Genomic DNA, 23058 nt, shown 5'->3' on the forward strand with positions numbered 1-23058 from the left:
ACAGAGAAGTTTCACCCGTTTCTTAGCAAAACATCCCTCACTGACGAGATCTTTGCATCTTCTTGTGTCCTGTAATCATGTCTTTCTGCGCACGTCAGATCATGTGAACCCAAAGTTGTTCATCAAGCTAATTTGTGTCATGATTAATCCCTGACAGGAACGCAGAGCAGCAACTGTGAACAGCTGGTGGTCCGCTGAGAGCTATGCAGCTGTGGTAGTGGTCTCTACCCACAATCCCACTGGTGTCCATTTACTAACAGCTGGAAGCTCAGGGCGAGCCTTAGAGCAGCAGAGATTAATGCTAAGCAAATTACCAATGTCGAGTGAATGATGGCGGCTCATTAACACAAATACAAAACAGCTGTCAGGCCAAATCAAGACAATAAAATAAAAGCTAAACTTTCTGACACATACTTGCTCCTAGCACCGTTTCCATTACAAATGTGTGCACAACTTCTATATTCCGTCGAAAGTCGAAAACCACAATTTTTCATTAAGTAAGAAATGCAGTTAAAAATCACGCTTGTTAACGCAATTTAAAAACATCTGCGCCACCATCCTCCAACTACTTCCTGACGTCTTCTTCGTGGTTTGCGCTAATGGCAACATCCAGTTGTTGATCATGTGATTCGCGTCTTGCGGAAACCACCTCATCAGCGCTAAGATGTTTATTGACAATTTAGTTTATTTGAAATTGGCTTATCTATTTAGCAAATTTCTTTGCAAAATGTCAAACTGTGCAATTATTCACTCAATGAACATGCAGCTACTGTTGCTGGGCCTGAACTCTCTGCTACACTGGATTAAAACTGATTAAAATGGGCTGCATCACATCACTCACGAAAACCACCTTAGTTGTTAAAACCATAATATATTAAGAAAGGTGGCGTTAAGACACTCATCCACCATGCTGCCTCACTTTCCACTAATTCCCAATAAAAATGGCAGCCACTAAAAGCTTGGAACAACTGTTCCAATGCACGCCTCGATTCAAACAATAGTTTAACATGTTCAGAAGGAAAGTCTCTCCATCTCAATGCACAAGCAAAATTACAGACAACTTTAACTAAAAACTTCTGAAGTGGATGAACAAAACTTGAGATAGACCATAAACTGAAATGAATCAAATATTCAGAATAATTTGAAGGACATGTACTGAGAATAATGGCATAGCGATATTACCTAATATTCAGAAAACAACCAATATTTTTGAGGTAGCTTTATTTTCTGCTTATTGTGGTTTAACTATTGATGATGTTTTGAGTATGAAATGAAAACTGTCTAAAAATTCATGCTCCATGTTTTTGCAAAAGCTATCATTATATGTAAATATTTGTGTACAGAAAAACAAAAATAAACCCTCATGAGCTGCGCCCAAATAAAAAGAAGAATTTATGAACTGACTTATTAAAAATATGCAGAGCAGAATCAGCCTCATTTCTTTACGCAAATGCTTCAAAAAGAATCAAGATTAACCAGGGTTTGCATAGTGAAATAAATAACAGAGCTTTCATTGTTTTCAGCTGCGTTCGTCATATTGACTTTAAAGTAAAGTCAAAACGGATAACAGGAACCTAGCATCTCTCTTATTAGATCTGTCTTCAAAGCTCCAACTTCCCTGAACGTTTCCCTTTGAATGATCAAGAACTTTCAGGGATCACACAGCTTGTTACCCTTTAGAGCAACTCCGAGTGTCAGCCTGGCTGTCAGGCACCTGTACGGATAAAACGTACCGACTAACCTGGGATGCATATTAACTGATAAAGACGTATGCTTTCATCTTGGCAAAAACACTCCAAACACCTGTTCCAAGCACTTCCTCTATTCACAGCGAGGAAGTTAATGTTTGCAGAGACTTTAAAGAAAACGAACGAAGTCCTACAGCTACGATGTTTGTACATTAAAGAGGCTGCTGTTCAATTGATTTGTAACTTTAAACTATTATTAAGGACAAATTCATCTATAGGATGACCTGAAGAATTCAAGAATCAAGAAATAAGAAAGAAAGAAAAAAAATAGCTGCTGAAATCAGGCAAGATAAAGCCTTAATGTTAATTAAAATCCTAGTTTTGTTTCCCAACCTTTTACTCTCCTGACCTCTGGTTTGGAATGAGAAACTCAATCCGCCATCCATCTTTAGAAACTGACCGGAAATGCTGCTGGAGCACTTGCGTTCAAAGCTATCCGACAAGCATTTTTAACATGCGAACAGCACAGAATGAAACATGGTGCCAAACAAATGTTGATGCACTTTACACCAGAGGGAATATTCTGTCTAATTCTTCACAAACTGACTTTTATTTTTACACTTGCAACCTTAATCCATCATAATAAAATATTTCAGACAAGAATCCCCATCAGTGCTGGAAATACTATAGTCTGAATTGCTTTCACTAAAACATATATGAACTAACCTTTGTCTCACTGGTGGAGGCCTCATCTGCAGACTGAAGAAAAGGTGAGAAAATTCTGCCACTTACTCCTGCTAAAATCCAACGAATCTCACTATAAGATGGGGGAAAAAAATCTGCATGAAACTCACATAAATGGGAAGGAAATGAGACAGTGATGAGAGGGCTGAATGATGATGCTGCAGAGGAAGAGAGGGAGGAGGAGAAAGCGAGCTGCCTGCAGGATGACTGTGACCTTCCCACTGCTTCGTCAGAACGAGCAGCATCAGCTCAGGGTGTGCGTTAGGAGCCGGCCCGCCCTCAGCAGGAGGAAAACAGACGAGTGCAGAGGAGCAGGTTGGGTGGGGGAGGGAGCCATGCAGCTCTCCTCCATGCTCAGACATTATGGAATAACCTCGATGACACCAAACGGGCTCAGGCGAGAGCATAAACTTCACAGCGTTTTCTCCATTATGGTGGAAAGAAAATGCTAATTTTCAGCCATTTTACTGCTGTAAGCATCGCAGGAATCCGCTTTTACGACCCATCTGCCGTAAACAACATTCACAAAATCACATCGTAAAAACTGGCATTGCAACAATAAACGTAATGGATAGCTTTGATGGCTCCACTTGAGAGTTCAAAGGTCATGCAATACAGCAAACAACACAGCACAAAAAAATTAAAAGAAATATGAGAGTTTCTACACTAGATTTTAGGAATATTTTGTACAATATATGAGCTCTGCCAACAAAATCTTCAAAATATAACCGAACTAAATTATTATGTAATGTTTAGTAAGGACAAGTGTACAGCTGGCCAACACTGATTTCTGGTTTTCTTTTAGATGTGACCGGTTTATGCCGATTTTCTTCAACTACAACTCATTAAAGAAAGAAATGTGCTGCAGATTTCATTAAGAGACAATATTATCCCTATTTTTCCATCTAAGCATATATCCCTAAACCTTTACAGTGGGTGACTTTTGTTAAAACAACAAAAAAAAAAAGCATAAAAGTTGACAGGAAATCAAAAGTTCTGAGTAATTTAACTTCAGATTTGCGTTATTTGACTAGCGGATCCCGATTGAGGGAGAAATTCCCCCAAATTAATTATCAACTTGACTAATCGGTGCAAAAAAATTTGTATTTATCACAACTGATAGTACCATCACAAAATTTTCTGTATCCCTGCAGCCCAAATAGAAGAGACTACCCATAGTTTCATCTCTGCACACATTATTTGTGTTTATATAATTATCTTATTGGCTCGCATCAATCAGTTGTCTTCATCTCTATATAATCACCACAAACTCTGCTAATTTCATACCAACTTAGTGATGCTGCTCACAGATCAATCATTTTGTTGGTTTTCTTTATTCAGCTAGCAAGTTCAACATCAAAGCAAAGTGGAAAATGTACAAACTCATCTCAAATTAAGCATCAAATCCTTTTTACAGCTTAGATGGAAAGTCCATCAAAGCACATGCTAAAAAGCTGTGGGATGTATTAAATATGGGATAAAAATCTGGTGTTTCAATATTTAAAATGCCGATAGAAAGTAATTTATGGCGCGCTATTATGCTCTCATTTAAATAATAAATGTTTTTTTTTTCTTTATGGTTCCCCATTTAAACTCCAAGACAAGAAGCAGGGATTGCAATAAATAAAAAAAAAGATTTATCTTCATAAAGATGCATTTCCAGACAATCTGACCTCATAATTTCCCTCTAATTCTCGGACGAACATTGATCCAGTATAATCGGTAGCACTGCCAGACACAAAGGAGAGACAGGCATGCAGGAGGGTGTGGCAGAGCAAGAAGTGCCACCATCCACAGTCATCCATCACTCGCGCTGATTTTACCTTTAAATATGTCCGACCGCAGTCCGCCACCAATAAACACTTGGACCCTACATCAGCCTCTCTAACTTTATGAAATGAGTGATAACTGCACCTCACTATGTTTATTGTTTTATGTTATGTCGACGTAATTACATATTTACGACTCCGCGCGACACTGACGTGGCAAAAAAGTGTTTTTGAATATATAAAATCGCATTAAAGCGGAAACACTGAACTATAATCGAACTCAAACACAACTCTGGATTAAAAACAACAAAATCAAGCGTCGTGGATCACCAACGTGGCTTCATTTTGCTACGTCTAACCATCTTCTTCCCATGTAAAATGCCGTAATACACAAGTAATTTGCTTTGAAAACGTAAGTTTTATTTATTTATTTATTTATTTGCGAAAAATGGTGTTACAGCGAACTTCACAGACTAAAGTCATCTGATGCGGTTTGCTGCTCCGCTGGTTGCCTGGCTGGCTAACCGGTGGCTAGCTTCACCACTCCCTGGCTATTTGCTGCGACTTCCAGCTGTTTCCAGCGTCAGGTCGACCATTTATGGACAACATGGCTTTAAGGAACGCTACTCAAACACTCACTGAAACAAACACCACCCAAGATTTAGGTTTCCGTCGTCATATTGTTCTCTTTTCACTTACCGAGAGCTGGGACTGACGGCTAGCTCAGCCCCCTTTCAGATCCAAAATGTCTCCAACGCAGCAAAAATCTCCCACAAGCCTCTGCGGCTTGTGTTGCTTGCAGTGACGTCATGTCTTGTTTTCTGTCCTGAAACTGTGGAAAAGTCAGAGGACTAGCTCCACTAATGGTAAAAAATAAAATAAAATAAAATAAAATAAAATAAAATAAAATAAAAGGATTTCTGAGGAAAATGTCAGAATTTACAATTATATCAATTGAATTTTAAATATTTTAGGGAATTCTGGGTCTAATCTCAAAATTTTTATTTTACTTAAGATAGGCACCTGGAAGTAACTAGCTTCGATGACACAAATGTGAGTTGTGCAGGAAAACTGCCCTTTTTTTCCCCATGTCGAATTTAATTGACTTTTAAATGTTGCAAATTAAAGTCAGAATTCTTGCTAAAAAGAAAAAAAATCATAGATTAAAATCATAAAATCAAAATTCAGAGATCAAAATCTTGATCAGAAATCAGAGGGGGGAGTCAGAATTCATTTGATTAGTATAAAAGACTAAAATATTACCCCTTTTTATCAACCACAAGAATACTGCTGGACAGTTTAAACACAAAGAAATGTAACATTTTATCCATATCATAATAGCACTTTTAACAACATTGTACTTTATATAATCTTACATACAATATTCAGTACGAGTACATTCTTGTGTAGTTCATCCGACTCGGAGCTTTTTCTGTGGCAGATATGTAGATGAGATCAGAATAATAATATTTTAGCACGCAGACTCTTAGAATTGAAAAGAATAAAACAATAAGTTTTAGTTTTTGTGATCCTGAAGGCTTGAAGCCCACATCTTCAGGTCGAGACAGCGCAAGGCTACCTCCTTGTGGCGGAATGGAAAATTTGCAGCGTTCAGAGAGTGGGTGTGCACCATTCATCAGCCGGCAGGGGAAGCGTGGTTTGCAATCTATTTCAAATAGTGAAACAGTCAGGGCATCATTGCGCTGTTGACTGATTTAAACAAAGTTTGTGAAAATATATGATAGAGTATATTTCAACCTTTCAAGGATGTGCATTTACCTGGCAAAGGTCGCCTACAGAAAGTTTTCAAAGCCTCCAATCTTGGGGTGGCCTTGGCAAAGCCACTGAAAACCAAAGACATCAGAACTTGTTTTGATGACCTCCGTAGAGGATAAGGAGGAAGGGCCAGGAGGGAGAGATGGAAATTTATTGTCCAATCAGCCACTCTATTAAATAAATTTAAACAGCAAAGCTACACGGTGGTCATTGCTTCACGTATCAGAAAATACCCGGCCTTCTCAATGATTATTTCATGTCATTGTGAGACCTATTTCATGATCGTTTTTAGGTTGTCAGTGATGAATGAAACAGTCAGCTCAGATCTCTCTGGATGCCTCCTGTAGCCTCCATTTAAGAGGGGAGCTCCTCCCATTCCGCTTCTGAATCACCTCTGCCCGAGTCGTCCCCCGGCTGACTAGGAAGGAACAGACCCAACGCCTCATTGACAAACTACAGAATGATCATAATTCTCGATGTAAAAACGAATATTTATGGCTAGCTGAACAGAGAGCGATATGGATTTGTGACTTGTTCAACTAAGTATCTTACAAAACAAAACATTATTTTCTTCGGCGCTTTTGCTTACGTCATCAGTGCGAGCCATCGCGTGCAGGTCTGTGAAGGACGCTGAAGTTTGGGATGAAATAATTAAAAAGATTAAAAACATAGGCTGGTTGTTAAGCTTGTTTTGGGTTATGTGTGAGATTTAACTTAAAATCTCGGAAAAATCCAAAAATAAAACAGCAGAAAGCAAGAGGAAGGCATTCTAATCGGTGTCGGTAAGCTACTAATTCGTCAGTGTTAATGTCATCCCACGATGTTAAAATTCAAAAATATTGCCATAACTGATCAGGGATTAAAATAAAAATATTAATTTAGCGTACTGTACGTGTTTTAATGTGTTTCTATGGTTCTTAAAAATATAATTACAGCCTTGAAAATCTGATTTAAGATCGTGTTTATGAGAATACTCATGTATTTTAATGGTTTGTGATTGCACACACATTCTCTCTCTCTCTCCAGCTATCATGGCGTTGTCATGTTTGACCCGAGCTCTGCGCTCTCTGACCCTCTCCCAGCCTGCTCTGCTCTCTTCACAGGTAAATAAATACTATTTCCCTTTTACATCCAAAGTTATCTTTCAACCAAGCGAGTTGTGCATCTCCTTTTTGTGTTTGTAGACGCCGGTCGTTCAGCTGAAGCTGGGAACTCTGGTGCCCAGTACAGTCAGCCAGTGCAGAGGCTTCCTGACCACTGCCTCTCTGAAGCACAACAGGGCGTACTTGAAGCAGTTGGATAAGTACACCATAAGGCCAATTGGGATAAAAAAGTCTGGAGGGAGAGATCACACAGGTTAGACTGAAGAATAATGTCATCTTCACCTTCTATAGTTTTTCCCCCCTTTTTATTTTTATTTTTTAGCATTTAGGTGAAAGATAAAATAGGATGTTTAAGTTATCTGAAAAGTCTGTACAGTGTTTATGTTTTGGTGTAGGATAGGGATCTGCAACATTTACAATCCAAAGAACAAATTTTGCCCTCATACCAGCTAAATAAAGCTTCTTCACCAATGTTACATGACTTTTTGAAAACTACTACTAAATCTACTACAGGAAATTTGTCATTTTTTCAAGAACCACCCTTATTTTGTATTGTTAGCCTTCAAAAAAAGAAAATAAAAAGAAAAGCATAACTATGAATCTTTTCTTGTTAAAAAACTTAAATATATTTTTGTTTACAGTGTGTTGACATTTGTGGAAAATTAATTGTGATCTGTTGTTGGTTGTACATATTGACAGTTTATTGTCAAACGTCTGAACTATTCCTCATATCAGCCTGTGCTAGCAGGCCTGCATCATTCCATTATTTAGGTTTGTAAATCGTGTTTTTTTTTGTGTGTGTTTCTTTCTGATCACAGGAAAGATTCGCACACGGGGAATTGGTGGAGGCCATAAACAGAAGCACCGGTGGGTAGACTTCCAGCGATTACGCTATGAGCCCAACAAAGAAGGTCAGCCTTTTGAAGAGAAGGTTGTTGAGGTGCGCTACGATCCATGCAGGTGAGATCATTTCCTCATACTGAATTTCTGCTTAAAGAAAAAGAGATGAATTATACTTATTTGTCTGTTTTTGTGTAAAGGTCTGCTGATATCGCTCTGCTAGCAGGAGGCAACCGCAAAAGATGGATCGTTGCAACAGAGAAAATGCAGGCTGGAGACATCATTAAAACATCTGGTGTCATTGGACGCATGGCAGGTCTGAACCACTTCGTCTCAGATTCTTGACGTAGTTGACGACATTTGGCTCATTTCAGGTAATATTAACATTTTGGAAACTCTTTGCAGTATCAGCAAATGAAGGGGATGCTTACCCACTGGGGGCTCTTCCTGTGGGGACGCTAGTGAACAACCTGGAGATTCAGCCAGGAAGAGGATCAAAGTACATACGTGCTGCAGGTACTCTGTAATTTGTGATTTATTTTAGTAGCACTGCATAATACAGCCTGTCAATTCCCAGAACCTATAAGATACTTTCTAGAAGAGTTACCCAAGTTCAAGGAAAGTAACCCAAGCCCCAAAAATTGACCTGGTAAATTTTGGGAAGTTTACCAGATCATTACCAGGTCATTATTTTTGGGAAGTAATAATCCATTAATTGAATTCTCTGAGAAAGCTGGTGAAGTAACATTTAAGTTCCACGAAGGTTCTGGGAAAGTTAAAAAAGTAACAATTACATTTCTAGGACCATAAGGTTTGTTGACTGTTTGAAGTAAAAATCAAGTTACAGAAAGTAACATTTATGCTCCAAGAACCATAGATAAAGTTCTGGGAAAATTAATCAGACAGAATGCAACCATCAGGTTAAAAAGGTTTTCTGGGAAAGTAACTATGTTCCAAAGAAGTTCTAGTAAAGTTCAAGGAAGCAACCATTATATTTCATAATTATAATGAAAAAGCTCAATGAAATAAGTTCACCATAGGGTTCTATGAATGTTTATTGGAAATAATTAAAATACAAAAGGTAGCGATTTGGTCCCTAGTGAAGTTCTAGAAAGTAGCCAGGGGAAGGTTAAGTTGCAGCATTTAGAAAGTAACAATTAACCACAAGGAATGTAACCATAAAGCTTAATGAACATTCAAAGAAGGTAATTAAGTTCTATGACTTTTTTCTGGGAAAGTAACAATTAAATGCCATAAGAGTTAAAAAAAATTAGACATTAAGTTACATAACTATGTATTAAATTTCATAAATCAAACAAAGTTTCTTCAAAGTTCAAGGAAGGTAACAATCAGGTTCCATGAACGTTTATTGAAATGTACAATTAACATACAAAGAGGAACAATTTGGTTTGAGGAAAGTCCTAGAAAGTAACCATAGCATTCTGATGGTTTCATTTTGTAACTGTAAAGTTTAATGAAAGTTCAGGGAAGGTTCTATCAAAGTCCATAAATATTATGGGGAAATTAAAATTAGGTTTCTGGAAAACTTAAAAACGTTAGCAAAGTTCCAGAAAGTAACTGTTGGGTTGCATAACAGTTCTGGGTTTTGATTAGTAAGTTTAAGGTAACATGTTTCAGAAAGGAGCTGGTAGGTTACTAGAAAGTAGAAGCTGCTAGTGCTAGCCAAACTATTAATGATGTCGTCTTCAAAGCATTTGAAACGCAACCAGTCATAATAATACAAACTCGTTTCATGTCGTTTTCAGGCACAAGTGGCGTTTTGCTGCGTAAAGTAAACGGGACCGCAATCGTTCAGCTCCCTTCAAAGCAGCAGGTTCAGGTGAGGTGGAACCACTACGTCTTTTTACATAAATTTAGAATTTTCTGCTGTGATGTGAACTGAACAATGCTGTTTTGGTACACACAGGTGTTGGAAACCTGTATAGTAACGGTGGGCCGCGTGTCAAACATCGACCACAACAAACGGATCATCGGCAAAGCCGGTCGCAACCGGTGGCTGGGGATCCGCCCATCCAGCGGCTTGTGGAAGAGGAAAGGAGGCTGGGCGGGACGGAAGATTAAACCTCTGCCTCCGATGAAGAACTACGTTAACCTGCCATCGATCTCCGCCAACTAACACAAAATTACTCTGTATTTGGTCTGCAGGTGATATTTCTGGAAGAAAAACAACTAATAAAGACAAGCTGCTTGTACGGAAGATTAAAAATTTTATTAAACACAACTGCTTGTGAGAGCATGGAAAGAAAAAAAAAAAACAATATAAAAATCCAAAACATATTTACATCTATAATAAAACATGCAGAGTAACCCATATTTTTTTTTTTAGTGGTAAATTTAAAAATACTGTCATGTCATCTAAAATAGGGTTTGTGCAAAGACACTGGGTGGCAGTTCAAGTACCAGGAGCAATGAGATGGCATGGTTGAACTGGATTCTGACCTGTTTTTGTAAGCGTAACACTGATTTTTGAAGTTTCTTTTGCCGAGTTGTGGTAACAGAGTGAGCATGCCTGCTCATTGATCCAGCCTTGTAAAACACCCATATGCTACCTGTAGAACCGGGAGGGGAAAACTGAGGTTAAATACACTAAAGTAGGATTATAATTTGCTTATATGTATTAGGAAGGAATTAACCCATGTGGCTGGTTCCCTCAAAACAGCAAAACTGTGAGGAAGTATCTGGATTTCTGACCGAGAGTCGATACAGACTCCTTCAATAAGCAGGTTACAGGGAGAGACAGACGACCGGGAGTTCATGGGGTGGCAAAACATCAGTGGACGTTAGCCCATCAACACAAAGAAAACTTCTTTTGACTATACATATAGGTAGTGGTTTCCATTTCAAATATAACATCTGAAACACTTTGAGCTAAAGTGTGTCCCAATTAGAGTTACTATGTGTAAAAAACCACATGAAAGTGCATTACAAAGTGAGGGAAATGTATGAGAAATAACACAACAGTGTTTGCATTGTCGACTTCATAGTTAGGAGTTCTGGAAATATATTTGGCATTCATGTCAAGAAATAAAAGTTCACTATTTGTGCTTTCAATTTAGTGGAGGGGAATGGGGGATGGTTTGTGATTCACAATAGTATATCCTGTAAATATTTATATACAGTAATTTAAAAAAAGCCAGCCTATCAAAGCTTTAAAGTCTTCACTTTATAAAAAGCAAACTCAAACAGAAGGCCCTTTGTCCAAAGAAAGGTTTTCCTATTGCGAAAGTTTTCACATAACGCTATTCAGGGAGTACCATCGAACGTTGTAGCACACCAATGCAGACACACAGGCAGTGGACTTGGACATCTGGCCAAACTCTGTAGGATTATCATAACTTTAAAAAGCAACTGAACACTTGCACAGCGCTCAAAACTACAGTCAAAGCATTGTTCAAGTCAGAAAAGCCAACTCTTTTATTTACAGTGCTTCACATGAACTCGATCACATTTATTGCCACGTTGCAGCTGCAAACTTCAGTGCATCTATGCGAGATATGGTATTCAAACGTCCCTAAATAAAATGCAATGTAACTGGACGAGCTGGAGCTCACGTAGGAAAATCTGTTCAGATTTCGTCATGCATTCCAGAAATTTTACATTTATGCAAGAGTGCACAACAGAGCGATGTAGGGGATGTGGGAAAACATGGAATAAGGTTCAAAATCATCTTTTTGGCTTGCTGTGAGCACATCATCCCCATTATGACACCTGGTGGCAGCAGCATTGTACTCTGGGAAGGCTTTTCTTCAAGAGGGAGAGGAAGGCTGCTAAAGGTCAAGCTATTAGAAGGTGGCAGAGGCTCACAATCCAGCAAGACGACCCAATTTATTTAGCTGCTGTAACCAGGAAATGGATCTCTTCACATAGCTAAAAGCAAAGGAATCTGGGACGGCTTCCATTAAAACACATTGAAGTTTGTGGTTGCAATGTAGCGTAATGCGAAAAAGTCAGAGTACGAATACTTGGCACTGTATAACTCTCCGTCGCGCAACACTAAACCCCAGATCCTTGCAGTTTTTCTCCGACCAGCCACGGCGGAGCTGTACTCAAAAACACAACTGGTAACTGCTTAGTTAGGACATGCACCCATCTAAGTTGACATTTGACCAAATATGGAGTGTTAACACTTACATAAGTCTAAATTAGTAATTCAGTAATATTAATACTGATCTCCACAGGAACCACAGACGCATTAAATGCACAGTTTCAGTTTTGAGAATCACACAATCTGAATTTTGGCTAAAGAAAGAGCTCTTGTGAACAGTCCGTAAAAACCAACTTTGGCACATCACTGCACAGTCCAGCATTAGCTAAAGTACTTCAGGTTAACTTAGCATATCTAGTCGAACGCAGGGTGGTTATGCTTACTAGATAAATGCTTTTACATCCTGAAACGTGTCAGAGAAAGCTAAATTGAAACACCTGTTGGGAAACTACAAGACTAGTCGTTCAGCTGCAACTAAATTTGGCGTTTAGCTGTCCAGGGTTGAAATAACGTTTTGTTTACCCTGCTTCTAAGTGGTTGTTACTGTACAGTCTGAATGCACTCACCAATGCTGACAGGTTACAAATATAACATAGCTACATTCATCATAGCTACCTTCCAATGTCTTTTTTTGTCTTGATTTGCTTTAGTGTGCTTCAAAGCAACAAGGCAACAAGAACTTTGCGCTCCTTCCTACAAAAGTTTTTCAAAAAAATTAAAGGGACGAGTAAGAAAGCCGAGTTATAAGAGAAGGATTCCATCTAGATTCACAGCAATATTCCAACTTTCAACAGCAAACACAAACACGGTCAGTAACAATCTCACACACGCCACTGCACGTCACCATCACACTCCTCCATTGTCTATAGAGTAACAATAAATGTAGGATTTCACAGAAATAATAAAATGTTTAACAAAAATCAAAGTGCAAACACAGCTGCCATTACTGAAATGTGGCAATTTGTCGAAAACCTCAAAATATCCACAGATCTTACAAAATTGTTCTTTTTGTAGTGTGTAAAAAAAAAGAAAGAAACAAAACAAAAAAAACCCCCCAAAAAACAAAAACCCAAAACAGCAACACCCAACAACATCAAAAACATCAAACAAACGACATGAATTGTTGTATACTGAACACGTGGTTTTAAGTCTGTAAGATTTCCACAGGAAAACTTTTACTTTTTTACTTCCGGGGGCCCTGTTGGGTTTGTATATAATTCTCTTTGCCCTCTGGGTAAGACAAGTGCAGCTGAGAGTCTGGTGCTGGGCCGGACGGTGGCCGGGCGGGGTCACACCGGCTTCGTGTAACCAAAGATTCCCACCGGGAAGTGCTTGACATGCGTTGGCCACTGGGCAGCGAGCTGGAAAAACTTCACATCGTTCCACTCCACGCCATCAATGTTGACTAAAAGGACCAAACAGTTGTGAGACAAATGCAGAAGACTAGAAGTTAGTCTGCTGTTATTGCGTAAAATAAACAGCGGATGGCAGTGCAGCCTAGAGCGCCTTACCTCTCAGCATTGTGTGTTGGTGCTTGGCTGTGCAGATCAACCTGCTGATGCCATCGATCACTTGGCTCTTAGAGTCCAGCTCTTTCTCCTTGGGCTTCTTGCTGAGAAAAATCACTGAGAAGGCAGAAAGCGTGAGCTCAGTCAGAGCAGGTTTACTCTACAAACTTTCTCCCCCCAAGCCTGGGAACTTAATTTACCGATATGACAAATATTTCTACAGAGATCAAGCTTTGAATACAAAAGCAGCAAAAACCACAAACAAGAAGGACGAATGAATGAATGAATGAATGGTCAGATAGAAGAATAGATAATTGATGGATGAGAAAAAAATAAATAAATCAGAGCAGGTAAATAATCCAGACTGCATTTTTTCTTTCCAAACTCATCCTGGAGCCTATTTTCAAAAAGACAGTGTATTTTATTGGACTTGTTGGGCAGCATCTCACCTGCAGCAAACATTGCTTCATTACACTCAGTTTGGAAAACAGGGAGGCTTTGTCAAACGTGAACGAAGTAAATTACAAGCGTCATGTCTGAAATAAAGTGAATTATCCTGCAATATATCCCATTTTTGGCTTATAGAGCAACCTGATGCAAAACTGTAGAGGAATAAAATCCAAGCAGTGTCTTAGCTCAAATCTTTCTTTTCAAAACATAGCAAGCTAACACCATCTAGAGTTGGTGAGACATAGATAACTAGCTAAATTGGTTAGATACCCTTGAAAGTACAGTTTACTGGAAGTGTAAAACAACCATCTTTATTTCTGCGTGTGGAGCCTAAAGTCCAGCTTAAATAGCTAAATTCAGAGCTGCTAAATACCAATAGGTGAGCGTACCCTTCTTGTTCTTTTCCTTGGTGACCACGGTCATGGCCATGCTGGGTGGAGGAGTGAGTTCCCCTCCGCAGGGCAGGCGGCTGACTTGTAGCGACCGGAAGTTGCACTTGAGGGTGTTCTTCAGTCCCACGTCCCTCTTCTCGCCCTCTTTCTTCTTCTCCGAGCCTTGCCAGGTCCAGTAGTCCACCTGGAGCCCCATAACCTCACTGCCTGAACACGGAGAGCTACAAGGGAAGAAAGCGAGGTCAAAACAAAACAAAACAAAACAAAAAATAAAACGAAAGCCAGTAAAACATGATGCTTTGTACCCAGCTCCTGACAGGGCAGTGGACACAGAGGGAGACTGCGGTGGGGTACTCCCAATCTCCTTCCCATACGGGCCAGCCGATGGGAGCGGTGGGGAAGACATGATGCTGGTATTGCCTCCCATCGCATCATCAGAATCCACTGTGAGAAATAAAATAAGTACATTAAGTCTTGTCTTATGAAAATAAAAAATAATGTCTTCATATTTTGAACAAAAAAAAGCTTAAACATTTACACACATCAAAGTCCCAAATATGATCAAATCTAAAATAAAATAGTTTCCTACTTGAGGTTGAAAGGCTTTGCTCCACTATTCCAACTTTCACAACCTGCAAGAGCAAACAGGCTTCAGTGTGAAAACACAACAGACATGTCTCAACCGTAACGCATCTGGAATGGAAAAGCGAATCCTTACCCCAATAAATGGCACAAATTTCTGACAGGAATCCTCATCCGGGCTGTGAGGAGAGAAAGAGCGAGAACGCTGTGAGGGTGGGAAAAGGTGTCTAAGCATTTCAACAGTCCAAAGGTGCAAAATGAACACTCAATGCTCCTGGAGGAGAGATGGCTTAGGAATGGCTTTCACCATGTCCCTTCGTAGCTGAAATGACTCAGGTGGAATATGGGATTTTAACGGGAGGGGATGTCACCTTACAATGAGATGAAAATGAAGACCGCTCCTTACAACCGGAACTAAAGAGAGCATTTCATGTTGGCTCAAAACCTCTTCAAACAGTTGGGATTATTTATGGATTCTTAAGCGATGAGTAAAAGGAAAAGCTCTACCAATGCATGTCTCTGCAGAGATTAAAACAAAAAATACGGAGCCTCTCATTAAGATAAACAGAAACCCAGGCAACAAAAGAAAAAACCAAAACGCACTCAAGACAACCAGGAGGTAACAGTGCAACTCCTAAACTGACTGGGGAATCGCCAGCAGGAGTTGCAACACATCTGCAAAGCAACTTCCTCAATGGATGGTTTCAACACAGTGGTGCTCTAAATCTGTTTCAGGAGATTTTAGTAAGAAAGAAAATAACCAACCAAAGTAACAGTGCTGAGAAGCTTCACACATCATGAACTGAAACGTTGTTAAACACATTGCAGCACCCACCAATCACTGCCATTCCTAGTTAAGATGGGTTGAAAGCATTGTTTTCACTGAGCGGCATATGTCACCGGTGCTGTTCGCCACTACGTCTGTTTCCACTGTAAAAACAGCCGTTACCAGACCTCCTTCAGTGGTAGGTTCATAGGACGATGGTACGGTACGGTAGGGGCGGAGCTTTCCATTGGTTGGGAGTCAGAAAAGCATAACTGCTTGAGACATACTCGTGCGTCATGTTTGTTGTTGCACTGGAATGACGCCACGCTAGTATGACGCCTGCCCCGCGAGAGTCCTGAGTACGCCAGACCATAAAATACCTCTACCATAGAGCTCAATGGAAACGGGGGATAAGTGACTCCAAGATGCTGCAGTGAACTTTGGAGATTTATTAATTTTTCATCGCTGGTATCATTCTCTAAATTTTATTATTGTTTTGATTGAACACATGGTCAAGAACAGGCAATCTTGTAGACATTTGCTGATTTACAAAGATCAACATTGTACTTATAACAACTATTTCATCATTTTTCTCCTGCTGAATAAATGTACTTAAAGATCGTTTTTCCCTCAGCTGTTCTGGTTCAGATTATGGTACTGTGATAAAGGATGAGTTTATTTTTTCACGTTACCACATAATTATGGAGGCCCTGCCTATGTGGTAAAATCTTCCACTGAAGAATCAGCTGTAACATTATGACTGCCTACCAGAAGTACACTGGTTTCCCTTTTCTTGCCAAGACAGCCCTGATGAACTCCACTAAACCTCTGAAGGTGTGCCATGGTATCCAACAGTGGGTTCTTAAACCTGTGTAAGTAGAGAAGTGGGGCCCATCGGGCCTTCTTCACATGGGGGAATTGAAGTGAACACCTCAAGCTCACTGTGCTTCACCCGGACTCATCGGCACCCTTCACATTTCTATCAGAACCAGCAATTCGAGCTACAGTAGCAGTAGTTCTGAAATTTTCATCAAACCATCACAATCTGGCCCTTGTCAAACCAACACTTGTTGATGTTTCGTGGATCTTAACTTTCAGGTTGAGAAGCAGGAACAACCTCCATCTCTACGTCTATTTGAGGACAAAGTCTTCACTCGCTGCCTGATGTTTGATGCTTATCCTGGGAAAATACCTCCTCAGGAACACTTCACACCCCAACCACGGCCTGGACGCTACCCTCAGGTAGACAATACTGTAGCCTGAGGCGCAGGTTCCTAGGAATTGTTTTTCAGACTGTTGAACAGTAAAATAGCTGCTTTTTTGTACATTACTTTACAAGTTTGTGAAAAATATATCAGTGCAATCAACATTTCTCTTGTGCAACGATTGGATATTTGTTTATTTTTAATACTTGCTATTGATTTTAAATGTATGTGTTTTTATGAGCTAGTGAAACATAATCTTGTTTTGTACTGTTTCTTTGAAGTGGTGCTGAATGACAGTTTTTCTTCTTGTGTTTTGAATATCCCACCTGCAAACAGGTGCTATGAGGAAGAAATAATCGGTTCTTTACTCCACCTTTCAGTGGTCATCATGTTCCTTATTGATGTTCCAACAGTTCACAAAGCAGGGTCTTTTTCAGTTATTTTCACAGCATTCATCAACATACATGTTAGTATTTAGGTTTCATGCATTTCCAAACAACATTGGTCATTTAGTTTTCGGCTATTCGATATATTTTTTTGTGTGACTTTGTTTATGTATCTTTGTGAGTTTTTGCCACCTCATCCATTAAGTGATCGCATATCTATCTTGCTCTAAATGGCTCATGTATCAACATAATTTGCATATATTCAGCCAAATTCAATGTTCTAAAATATGTGTGCATTAAGTACAAAATATTCTCAAAAATTGTAAAAATGTCTCGCATTATTTCAGAATCAAACCAGGTGCATCAAAGTACACTTCAGACGCGAACAACTGAAGAACCGTCTTTCTGCAGGTCAACTGGGGTCATAGGATCATGAATTTAGTCACACACAGCTGAAAAAGCAGAAATAGATAAACAAAAATGTGACAAATGGTTTGACTCTTCTACCTACAGATGGTCCCGCCTTCAAAGAAAGCACCTGCTTCTCACAGTCTTTGCGATTCTTATGGTACTTTAACGCTGGCTGCGTGTTAGAACACCAACTTCATTTTTTAAAGGCTTGTCTTAAAGGTTGTTAGGCAAATCGTCACAGCAACAACACAGACGACAGAGCAGGAATCAAAGTCACAGCAAACCAGAGACACGGGTCAGGACAAAGTGAAGTCAGACGTATAATAGTGTGTGAAAAGGGAAATGTAAAGACACAGCGAGGAGCTTAGGCCAAATGGAGGAGAGGGAATAAAAAAGGTCAAACAAAAAGAGCCGAGTTAGATACCTGATATAAAAATCAAAATACAGACTTCTTTTCCTTGAAAGCAAATCAAAGAGGGAAAGGGGGAGGAGAAGGAATGCAACAGTTAAAAACTGTGTTGGTTTTAGAACCTGCTGACCAATTGGAAGCTGTGCTCACTAAGACGGGAAGGGTGGTTTAAAAACAAAACAAAACAAAACAATAGGTACAAGTTTTTGTTAATCTTCCTGTCAATTTCAGAATCCACGTTGGGCTCTTCCAATGTATGTCATCACAAAAAAGCAGTTCAATATGCAAAAGCTGAATGTTTGTAAGCAATTCAAGCACTGCCTTCATGCAGTTTAATGGATATTAACTTTAAGAGCTCGAGTTGCAATGATGGTCAGAATTAGAATTAGAAATGATTTCCGAGAGGATATTTTTGGATTGCATAAAAAGCACAGATATAAACATGCATACAGATGCTGCATGAATATGGTTGAAAACACGCAGGTAATCCAGGTTTACCTCTTCTGTTTGTAGGTGAGCATGGCTTCTGAGATGGGGAACTGGTGGGACACGTTGGCACCGGCTAGATACTGAATAATTCGTCCTGCTACATCTATGTTGTCTGTAGGGGAAAGAAAGACGGATCATCAATAAAGAGAGAGACGGATGAGCGCATGGTGCACACACCACACCAGTCCACATTCTTATTTCAATAATCAATTCATCGCGATTAATCGTTTTAGCCTTAGATAAGTGGAACAGATCGACTGATAAATCTAGGCAATGGATGGATAGATGTGCATCTTTTAAGTAGAATCCAGCATAAAAGTCTTGAAATACAAATATTTCTCCTTCCTCACATTTTTCTGAACTTTCTAGAACAGAGAGAGAGCCTGAGTTCTACATTCATGTCAGATCAACAAGAGTCTACATCTCCACATACATCAGATTGCTTGGAGACTGAACATTAATTATTTACATTCTTCCAAATGTGGGTTAATACAGACAGGCGAAGCACACATCTGACAGACTGCTTAACAAATAAAAGAGTGGTGGGTTGTTAAAGCAGCTTCTGTTAAGGATAAAAGATTTGGAGAAAAAAAGGATGCCAAGCCTTCCTGCTTTCATTAGCTCCTTAGCGATGACTCAACACGATGTGAGAAAAACTGAGACTCTCTTTGAGGTTGAAATTAAGGAAGATAAAAAGCGGAGAAGGATTTTGGTAGCCGGGCTCGTTGATACTTTAGAAGTGATCATGAGACAGTGGATTAAAAACGATTGGATGAGTGCAGTCATACGTTCATGTTCAAGTTCACAAACAATAAATCACTTCTAAAACAAGCAAAATACAAAGTCAAAGAAAAATACATAAAATATGTCTAATATGAAAAACAAAAAAAAGATGTGTGATGCTATTTTAACCTGGTTCTTAAGATGTTTTGCAGGGTGTGAAAACACTACCTGATCAAAAACCATCTGCTGCAACAGACAGAAATCCCCTCCTGTGTTCAGCAGCTCATGACCTGAGCTCTGACCCAGTTTCTCAGTTTCTTTCCCTTTCAAGTTAGCTGCGCATTAGACACACAGACTTTCCCTTCAGCCCGAGTCTGGAGCGTCGAGTCCTACCTGACGTGGGCCGTTCCGTCCTGCAGAATAGCTCCCTCCAAGCCGTGTCCATGAAGATGTTGTTGAAGCGGCTATCGAAGGAGGCCACATACTTCGCCAGGGGATGGGAACCTGCATGCAGACTCGGTTACATACATGCGGCATCTTCAGGTTAAATCTCAGCTCCGGTCGACGTACCGATGGGAATAACGAGGAAGCGTATGTAACTGAGCCAGTCCGGGGTTTTATTGGCGAGCTGCTCCACGAAGAACCTCAGGACGGTGCTGAGGTAACTGTGGTCGCCTGCAACGGCCACTTTTATTGTCGGTGGTGTCTGAGCGTTGCAGTTGCAGCTGGAAGGTGATAAATAAAGGAGGCAGTGAGTTAAACAGAAAAAAAACAAAACAAAACTGGCTTTAAGAAATGTAGGTCAGAGATGTTGTGTGAAAAATTAAAGCCTGCCTGAAAGAAAGATTTGTATCTCTACAGGATTGTTGCTTTAAAAACAGGTCAGCTTTGTTATTTTCCCCAAAGAGCCACATTGTATCAAACAGATTTTACAGCACTGAGGGCTTAAAAGTATCTGCAAGACTTTTTCAACTTTATTTAAGCAGCTCTTTTGATCCTGCCACTAAAAAAATCTTTATAAATAGTGTTACCTTTTTAAGTCCAGCTGAAACTGGACCCTCCAGCTGAATTAAACCAAAAGAAACGAGGTTGGAATTCCTCATTAATGATAAGAGACTTTTTGTCATCCAGTTATTAGGCAAAGAGGTCATTATATCAGGGTGCTCTATACAAGATCAATATTTATAAAGTACAGTATTTTTATTGTTATGCTGATGACATTCTAAAATATTTCCCCTTTTCATTTTGACTTTCTGTTTGAGGTTATAAAAAATAACCTTGCCTAAAAATGACTTGAAAGCTTGTGGAGGTGACAAGCAGAGACGACGGATTTAGAAACAGACGAACACTGAAAACGGCAACTCGTCTGAAAACAGCAGATTTTCAAACGACGGCTGCACAAACAAAAACACATCAGCCAGATGAGCAGAAGCAACCTGGAATCTTCTGAGGAGAAGCCTCCGTAAACAAACGCAGATTGGCAAGATTTAATCCAAATTAGGGAGGGGAATAACACTCCCTGATTAAACGTTTCATACAAACAAAGTATGTATGTGCACGTGTGCAGGCGACTCACAATCTCTGGATGCGCGTAACGATGGTGTTGAAGGCAGCCTGCACGTCGGCAGCAGAGCACGTGGAGACAATGGGCTGGCCCTGTTCATTGAGCAGGTCGGCTACGTACTGCACAGAAACGCACATGAGAGGGACACAATGGATTAATGGATAAAGCGAGACTGCATCTGAAGGACAGCAGAAGCAGGACAATCTGAGAAACCTCCTGCACAACCAATGCATGAAAGACACGTCGGATTGTACCACAACCCAACGTTGCTCACAAATAATGTGAGCCAACGTCGGGTTGGCTCACATTATGACACATAATGTGACTAAATCATGCTCTTTGTGATCCCTGTTTCTATAAGAAGGGTTTCTACAGATTATTTGTGTCAAAACTATCATTTATTGTGATACATTTCTTATCATGATTTATTGTTGTTACAATAAATTCCAATCAACAATGTTATGTGTTGTTGAGATTATTATTTGTACTATTTTTTCCACTTTTTGTTCAATGAGAGCATCAATAAATGTAAAAAATAGGATTAAATGTTTAGTAATATAAATGACACTATTTTATGTGACTAGTATCCTAAAGAAGCGTTTTACAAATGTTTATGTTTTTCAAGAGTTGTATTTGCGTTTGTGGGGCCATGATTGTTGCATCATGCACTCGCAGCCATACATTTACAAAAGAGTAAAATAGTTCTTATTATCACTTTTACTGTTATCACAATAGCACCATAAAGTATTGAGATAAAACTTTAATTCCATATCACCCATCCATAGTCAAACTTCTTAAATCCCCAGACAATAATTTTCAGATTTCATTGTCAATAACTGACTGTTTTTCTTGTTAAAATACAAAGGATTTTGATTAATTTATATGCTTTTGCAGTGGCAAGGCTTTAAATAGAAATGGTAATTTCTATAAGAATTCAGATAAGAATTCTGAGTAGAAGATGAAGAAAACTCAGACTATAGAAACCCAGTGCTATTTTATGAACAGATTAAAAGAAGTTCTGAAATGTTATTTAAGGAAAAACACACCTGTCCTTGCCACTCTGTAGTGTTAATGAGAATGATGCTCTCTGGTAAGCGTTCGTCTGAGATGAGGATCTGGTTTAGCTGGTCGTACACGGACTTCCTGGGAACCTTGGAGAAAAACGAGGAGCAGAGACTCTGAAACTGATACAAGCACGTGCATCAGCCAAAAAAAAACGGAGACAAAGACCCGTTAATGTTTTTACAGAAGAGCGACGCTTACCTGCGCTATAAGCCGGGAATCTGGGGAACACTCGCTCTCCATGCTGCTGGTCCTGTCGCTCTGAGCCTTGGAGTTCTGCCTGTCTTTCATGGAGGTGCTGCGAGGACGCCTCTGCAGCCTGTTCTCCACTTTACTGAGAATGCAAAACGCAACCAGCTCAAAACGTATGACCGGCAGAGAGAACAAGAAATCTAACAATCTGGACTCAACTTGTGAATAAAAAAAGGAAAGCACCCATTCCACATGGACTCATTCTGGTTAACTTGCATAGTTAGATACAGATGTTGGGTTGAGTAGGATCAGATTACTGTGTTTATTCTCGGATGCAGTGGTGAGCCGCTCACCTGGGTGACATGTGGTTTTGTGACTCTGTTTTGCAGAGTTTGCCGACGGTGCTGGGGATCCGTTCAGTGTTGACATCCCAGCTGTTAGCCTCCCCGACTCCAGATCCACTGTTTTCTGTCTCTGGCTCCTGGACCTGAAATAAAGAGGAGGAGTAACCAGAGTCATTAAGCATATTTCATAACCAGATTCCATACTTTTCTATTTTCCAATCTTCAACTCTTTTTTTTTTAGCTCGTTATACAAGGACAAATACAAAAGTTCATTAATAAATTAATTTCTACAGCGACCAAACTATGGCTGCATAACATTAGGAAAACATGTGATATATGACAGTAATACTGAATGTTGTGATGATTATATGGACTTGCAATAAATAAACAATAATCGAATAATTCAATGTCTATCTTTCTGCATTTGGTTCATTTGAAACACATACCTCATATTATGAACAAACAATTGAGTTAATGCAAAAAAAAGTTATTTATTTATTTCCATCTAAACAAGGTTTCATTGAAAAATTAGCTTCTAGCTTACATCTGATGTTTCAGAATAGAAACAACTTAGCTGTAGTTTCTTTATGACTTCACCACCGCAGCACGTCTTTACCCTCAAAATCTTTTAATGTTGAATCAAAAAAGT

The 23058-nt window shown here is 39.5% G+C and overlaps 3 protein-coding genes across 13 annotated transcripts in view; 1 reads left to right on the plus strand and 2 right to left on the minus strand.

Moving 5' to 3' along the window:
* klc1b (kinesin light chain 1b) overlaps positions 1 to 5001 on the minus strand; it is a 29963-nt gene extending 24962 nt beyond the window's left edge. For 5 of the 10 annotated variants that reach the window (XM_015059065.1, XM_015059069.1, XM_015059066.1 and 2 more), the window contains exon 1: positions 2415 to 2651. The gene's annotated coding sequence lies outside the window, so the exon portion shown is untranslated. Of the gene's footprint in view, positions 1 to 2414; positions 2653 to 4900 lie in introns of those variants that run through there. The other 5 variants (XM_015059064.1, XM_015059063.1, XM_015059067.1 and 2 more) reach the window with 5 other exon arrangements.
* Positions 5002 to 6426: 1425 nt separating this feature from the next.
* mrpl2 (mitochondrial ribosomal protein L2) lies at positions 6427 to 10162 on the plus strand. The gene is made up of 8 exons (XM_015059061.1): positions 6427 to 6759; positions 7004 to 7080; positions 7162 to 7333; positions 7899 to 8040; positions 8121 to 8236; positions 8326 to 8436; positions 9687 to 9760; positions 9848 to 10162. Exons 2-8 carry the CDS (start codon positions 7009 to 7011, stop codon positions 10055 to 10057), a joined length of 897 nt encoding a protein of 298 aa, XP_014914547.1. The 5' UTR covers positions 6427 to 6759; positions 7004 to 7008; the 3' UTR covers positions 10058 to 10162.
* Positions 10163 to 11438: 1276 nt separating this feature from the next.
* LOC106963892 (phosphofurin acidic cluster sorting protein 2-like) overlaps positions 11439 to 23058 on the minus strand; it is a 50371-nt gene continuing 38751 nt past the window's right edge. The window contains exons 12-25 of one of the 2 annotated variants that reach the window (XM_015059059.1): positions 22419 to 22552; positions 22075 to 22207; positions 21858 to 21962; positions 20824 to 20930; positions 19818 to 19972; positions 19641 to 19751; positions 18534 to 18636; positions 18051 to 18083; positions 14995 to 15037; positions 14866 to 14908; positions 14582 to 14720; positions 14274 to 14497; positions 13438 to 13551; positions 11439 to 13331 (exon numbers count right to left, since the gene is read on the minus strand). In XM_015059059.1, the coding sequence (XP_014914545.1) occupies positions 13216 to 13331; positions 13438 to 13551; positions 14274 to 14497; positions 14582 to 14720; positions 14866 to 14908; positions 14995 to 15037; positions 18051 to 18083; positions 18534 to 18636; positions 19641 to 19751; positions 19818 to 19972; positions 20824 to 20930; positions 21858 to 21962; positions 22075 to 22207; positions 22419 to 22552 (1560 nt within the window). In that variant the 3' untranslated portion in view covers positions 11439 to 13215. The remainder of the gene's footprint in view (positions 13332 to 13437; positions 13552 to 14273; positions 14498 to 14581; positions 14721 to 14865; positions 14909 to 14994; positions 15038 to 18050; positions 18084 to 18533; positions 18637 to 19640; positions 19752 to 19817; positions 19973 to 20823; positions 20931 to 21857; positions 21963 to 22074; positions 22208 to 22418; positions 22553 to 23058) is intronic. The other variant, XM_015059060.1, reaches the window with a different exon arrangement.

Source organism: Poecilia latipinna, unplaced genomic scaffold (genome assembly GCF_001443285.1).
Source record: "Poecilia latipinna isolate Pla-1442-1.1 unplaced genomic scaffold, P_latipinna-1.0 Scaffold1593, whole genome shotgun sequence".
Classification (NCBI taxonomy): Eukaryota; Metazoa; Chordata; class Actinopteri; order Cyprinodontiformes; family Poeciliidae; genus Poecilia; species Poecilia latipinna.